This window comes from Alnus glutinosa, chromosome 14 (genome assembly GCF_958979055.1).
Source record: "Alnus glutinosa chromosome 14, dhAlnGlut1.1, whole genome shotgun sequence".
NCBI classification, from domain to species: Eukaryota; Viridiplantae; Streptophyta; class Magnoliopsida; order Fagales; family Betulaceae; genus Alnus; species Alnus glutinosa.
This window is the reverse complement of record NC_084899.1, coordinates 24,224,881-24,231,095: the sequence shown is the minus strand read 5'-3', so window position 1 is coordinate 24,231,095 and position 6,215 is coordinate 24,224,881. Positions and strand designations below refer to the sequence as shown.

General features: G+C 34.5%; 1 protein-coding gene across 1 annotated transcript; it reads left to right on the top strand.

Moving 5' to 3' along the window:
- LOC133857331 (protein root UVB sensitive 2, chloroplastic) lies at positions 1–4,693 on the top strand. The gene is made up of 10 exons (XM_062292553.1): positions 1–111; positions 200–322; positions 428–516; positions 599–683; positions 1,023–1,082; positions 2,100–2,193; positions 2,360–2,457; positions 2,746–2,925; positions 3,796–3,918; positions 4,040–4,693. Exons 1-10 carry the CDS (start codon positions 100–102, stop codon positions 4,463–4,465), a joined length of 1,290 nt encoding a protein of 429 aa, XP_062148537.1. The 5' UTR covers positions 1–99; the 3' UTR covers positions 4,466–4,693.
- Positions 4,694–6,215: the final 1,522 nt, after the last annotated feature.

Below are 6,215 nucleotides of genomic sequence, written 5' to 3'. Positions count from 1 at the left end.
AAAGCGACACCGTCTCAATCATTTACAGTCCACGCCCCCAAAATCCTCCTCTCTGTACTACATCTTCTTCCGACTCCCGAGGACCTCCTCCGACTCGCCATGAACTTGCTGGTTCGTACGCTCTCAAACCCTCAAAACTTTCATCATTTTCTTCCATTTTCGCTCATTTCTCATGTCTTTTCAATTCATCCAAACCCAGGAAAAGCTGAAGATGCCAAAGAAGGAGCCCCAGTCACCTCCCCCCGAGCCCCCTCTCGTCTGGACCGAAATCTCCGGCTCCCACTCTCGCCGCTTCCTTTTCGAACCGGACGGTCAACTCTCCGTGAGTCCTTGACAATACCACTTTTCAATTTCCTTTTCTCTTTTTTCTTTTAATTGAATTGGAAAATTTTGGTTTTTTTATCTTTTTTATTAATTAATAATGTAGGTGAAGGTTTTGGATGATTCAAGGCCGGTAATTCACAGAGTGGTTGACTCCTTCCTTAACAAATTTTTCCCTTCTGGATATCCGTACAGGTTAGAATTTAATTTTCTTTCACTGTTTGTCATTTTTATCAAACACTACAAGCTTCGCACTAATTTTTCTTTTTCTTTTTAGTGTGAGTGAGGGGTATCTTAGGTACACGCAGTTTCGGGCTCTGCAACACTTCACCAGTGCTACGCTATCGGTGCTGTCAACTCAGGTCTTTCACCCAAAGTTCCTATTTTGTCCCTGAAATATATATATATATATATAGAACTACATTGTTCGAGATTAAAAGTTTGTTGTTTTATAGAACTACATTGTTCGAGATTAAAAGTTTGTTGTTTGGAGAAACTGTAAAAGTAGATATTTATCTTGAGCACTGAGATATTTGGTTTTTGAGTATATAATAAGTTAGAGTAGATGTTTTAATTTATGTACAAGCTATATTCATGCTTGATTTCATTCATTTAAAAAATAAATAAATAAATTTATGTGCATGGATTGAGAAAGTGTAACTGATATTTGTTCTATATGCTTCTGCTTTACTCCTTTACAGTCACTGTTATTTGCTGCAGGCTTGCGACCGACCCCTGCCCAAGCAACTGCTGTGAGTTGGGTAAGTTTTCAATACTTGGATCAATTGATTTGTGGATGTGTCTAGGGATGTAAATAAACCAGTCTATTCGACAACCCGCTCGGTTTATCCCGATCCGAACTTGAGCTCGATACTGTAGAAACTCGATCATTACTGTAGAAACCAGTTCGATTAGTAAGTGATACATACCCGACTCGCTCGACAAAACTCGATAGGAGCTCGCGAGCTCAACTTGTTTAAAGCTCGACCGGATCGCTCGTCCGACTCATTAGCTCGTTCATATCTTACATATACATTAGTAAATATGGTATAATATATATAGTATTACATATTAATTATAATACTTTGAGAACAATATTTACTATGTTAAATTAACATATTAAGTTATTAATAGTTAGTATATAACAATATAACAATATTAAATAGTTAGCATATATATATATATGACATCACACATGGTTAACAATAGTTATATATTATACTTATATTATAGTTACTTAGTTTTATAGAATATATTAGACTTACTATTTGTTCACATTATACAAATACCATAGTTTATACTCTTTAGTTATGTATAATAACATATTGTTAATTTGTTACTTATAAACTATAGTTATGTACTGTATTTTATAATATGCCTTATATAGTTACATATTATATATTTATGTTATTAATAAATGCATAGAGGTTGTTTATAAACTTGGGCTTGAATTCTGCTTTGATCACTCATTGAAAAATTTAATAGTCTACCTCGAGCTCTAGTTGAACCGAGCTTGTCGAGTAACCCGACTTGCCTCGAATGTTATTTTCAACGAACTCAAGCTTGAGCTCGAGCTCGCCCGAATTTTAAACGAGCTGAGCTTGAACATGCAATTTATAGCTCGGCTCGAATTCGAGCTCTACTATTTAGGCTCGACTCATAAACGAGCTAGTCTTGAAATCTTCAAACTTGACTCGGCTCGATTACATCCCTAAATGTGTCTAATCCTGATTGTGTGCTTGTTAAGAATTTTTTATGTCTCTTTTGTTGGCTTGCAGATTCTAAAGGATGGGATGCAGCATGTGGGGAAGCTCATTTGTAGCAACTTGGGGGCTAGAATGGATTCGGAGCCTAAAAGTTGGAGAATTCTGGGTATGCATCTTTGGCTCTAGAACATTGCTTTTTATGTTTCTGCCCTTTTGTCTTTATGTTGAATGTGCATTAGAGTTGTGTTATCTGATTATTTTTTTTTTTTTCAGCAAGTATTATATACTAATTTTATAAGGTGCCTAACTGAAATGAGCCTTCCATCTTGCAGCTGATGTACTATATGACTTGGGCACCGGCTTGGAAGTACTTTCTCCCTTATGTCCACATCTATTTCTTGAAATGGCAGGCCTGGGCAATTTTGCAAAGGTATACTCTCTTCCATAATATATTCTTTATATAGAAATATAGATATGTCTTCTCTTTTCTTTTTAAAAAAATTATATTCTATATCTTTATCAATTTTGATTACTTATAAAATACATACATACATAAATCCATACATATATATATATATATATATATATATATTCTACTGTTTTTAGAAGTTTTAATTTCATTTCGATAAAAATTATTTACATCCAAATGTATAGTATATTATATTGGTACTTGTAGTGGACCTTATAACAATCCCCTTCTCTGCCTTTGAGTAAACAGGGGATGGCAGTTGTTGCAGCAAGAGCCACAAGATTACCTATATATTCTTCATTTGCCAAAGAAGGCAATCTTAGTGATCTTTTTGCAAAGGGCGAGGCCATCTCAACTCTTTTCAATGTTGTTGGATTAGGAGCAGGAATTCAATTAGCATCTACTATTTGTTCATCGGTGCAAGGAAAGGTAGTCATCAATGTATCAATGTTTGATTTCTGGAATCTCAGCACAGTTTGTATATTTTATTTAATCGCATTCATAATATTGGGATTGCACTTTCTGATACTACTCTTTTTTAGACTATCATGAAATGAAAATTTTACTCTGACTTAATGTTATATATGACTGGAAACCTGAAGAATGAGAGAGTTCATATTCATGGTAAATTCAATAGTCTGTTACATCGAAATGTGGACCATTCTTTACAGGAAAAAAAAATGGAAGTAACACAACAATTTGGAGTTAGAGAAGAAAGGATGATGTATGCTGTGGACTTAAAAATTTGTTTGCGACTCTTTTGAAATTTTTTAAGTTAATGCTCTATACCTCAAATTCACATCACTTCTCTCTTTGGTATTAGCCCAAAATCCATCTGAAATAGGCACCCACAAACTTTGGTTCAACATCACAAGCTCTCCTCACTTACTCCAAAAATTTAAAAAAGTAAATTTATAGAACTTAATATTTTTAAAAATTGATATAGTATGTTAATATATTTAAAAATTGAGTGAAGCCTAGTCTTCCTGGGACGAATCAATTTATAAATATTTATTCAAAATTGATAAAAATAGTGAAAACATGTTTTGTGATTATGATATTATGAGGCAGGTTATTAAGTATTTAAAAGGTGCCAGTAGTTTGTATTTTTTTTCGGAAGTTCCAAAGCATGGTGAATGGTGCTTTTGGAGTCTTGGTTGTGGATTAGTTCATATACATTAAGACAAATTTGCAACTAAGATTTATTTACTTTTGGAGATGTAACAATTAATCTTGTTTCATAGAAATCTAATGCTGTCTGGTGGTTCTGAACTTCTAATCACTGATGATTTCTTTCAGTTGGTTGTCGGGCCTCTTCTTTCGATCATACATGTATACAGTGTTGTTGAAGAAATGCGAGCTGCTCCTGTAAACACATTGAATCCTCAGAGAACTGCAATGCTTGTGGCTGATTTTCTCAAGGTTTGTTTTGAAGTTCATACTCAATAGCATACTTGTGTTTCCTATTATTTTACTTGTGTATATATATATTTATTTTTAATTTCTCCCTATCTGTTCTGCTGTTTGATTGAAATCCAAGCAGACAGGGAAAATATCTAGCCCTGCTGACCTAAGATACCGAGAAGATCTCCTGTTTACCGGGCGGCTAATAGAAGATGCTGGAAATGTAAAAGTTGGAAGGGCTTTGCACAAGGCGGTGAAGCCGTCAAAACTTCGCGAATTGAAGCAAATATTCCCTGAGGAGAAGTTTATTTTAAGTCATGGAACTAAATGGGTTGACATGATATTGGAGCATGATGCTACTGCTGAAGATGCATTGAGGGGGTGGCTTGTTGCGGCATATGCTGTACATATGGAGAAGTCTTTTCATGAGCCAAGTGGTAGCTTCCTGCAAGAGGCTTACGACAAGATGAATGATGTGTTCTCTCCATTTTTATCTGGACTGCAGGCCAGAGGATGGCATACTGATCGTTTTCTTGATGGAACAGGAAGCCGGTTTGCATGGTAGTATTCAATAATCCTTTACTTCTTCAAGATAGAGAAATTCTTTGATTACAGTGAGGGGTTTTTCCCCCTTTCCACAGTGGGACTAAGTTAGTGTTCAGGGAGCTTGGAATTTCAATTGAACTTGCATGGAGATTGTGTACCTTGTCTCGAAAATGAAAGAGAGCATTGAAATTCTATGTCTCTCTTAGTTTTATTTGAAGGGAAAAATCAAATTTAGTTCTTATGATTTCGTGCGATTTCAATTTAGTCTCTAGGTTTTGAACTTCAACAATTAGGTCTTTAAGGTTTTTCGCTGAATTCAAATAGGTTATTTTATTAACTTATTCTTTAATTAACGATATATCATGTCAGACCAATTATTTAATGTCACGTGGCTCGTGTTTGACATGTTATGTACTAAATGTACATGTCACGTAACATAATTACTTTAAATTACAAATTTACATTAAAATTAAAAATTTTAGGGTAAATTTATAATTTAAGTAATTGTGTTACGTGACACGTATAGTTCGCACATGATGTGCCAAACGAGGTTCTCATAAAATTAATTGATTGGTTTAACATGACACATTGTTAATTAATTGGACGTACGTTGACCGAAGAACTTATTTGAAAAAAAAAACAAACAAACAAACAAATTTAAGAACCAAATTCGTCAAAACTGAAAACTTTAGATATTTAAATCAAAATTGCAAGAATATAAAGGGACTAATTTTATTTTATTTTTCCAAATAATTCACAGTATGAAAAAGGTCTTTGAAGGACTTTCAAAACGAGATTTAAAAGAAATTTTTTAAACTCAATTTGTTAAACTCAGCTTAAAAAAAAAGAAAGGAATTTGCAAGACATTATATTATACATACCAACCGTTTTTTATCTAATTCGGAGGAAATTCTTCCCACGGTTAAAGCGGGCTGAAAGAAAAAACGTTCGACCTATTTCATTACCACAAGACTTAAAGAGTGAGAAACGTTTCCCCTTAAAAAAATAAAAAATAAAAAAAATAAAAAAAAGTGTGGGAAACGTTTTAGATGGAGGATAATCAATTGATTGACCGACGATAAGCAATAGCCGAGTGGAGCAAAAAGTAACATGAAAAACGTGGTAGAAAATTAATGATATTAGCAGCAAGTGGCTGTAATCAGCATGGCCTTCATTGCATTAATTCTTATCATAAGCACCACTCACGTGGTTGATAAAGTATTAGCTTTCTAATTCTACTTAATCATAAGGGGCTTTGGAATTAGGCAAGTAAGGGTCCGTTTGGGTTTGCGATTTCAAAAAGTGCGATTTAAAATAACGATTTTAAAATGTGCGATTTGAAAAAAATGATTTTTAAAAACACAGTTAAGCGTTTGACAAAATCGCAGTTTAGCCTTTAAAATTATGCGTTTTCAAAAAAGCACCATCTTACTTGTGATTTGGAAAAACAGATTTTCTGCGTTTTCAAATCGCAATTTTTTAAAACGCAGTTCTCAAACGATTTATGTTTTGCGATTTGGTTTAAAATCGCATTTATTATCTACGAAATCGCAATCTCAAACACACCCTAAAGGTACAATGTGTCGCTTTCTCTCTGGAGCCGGCCCTAGAGAGTAAAAGAAGACTAAGCGGCTAGATGTTCAGGGTGGGGAGGTTCCACACCTCCGTCCTCCGGTGGTGTTTTCTCCTCGCCTTTCTAAGGTGCGGGAGGTTTTTTGCTCCTCCCTGGTTAGAGTCAGTGAAGTTTTTGGTGTCCACCATCCATTAAG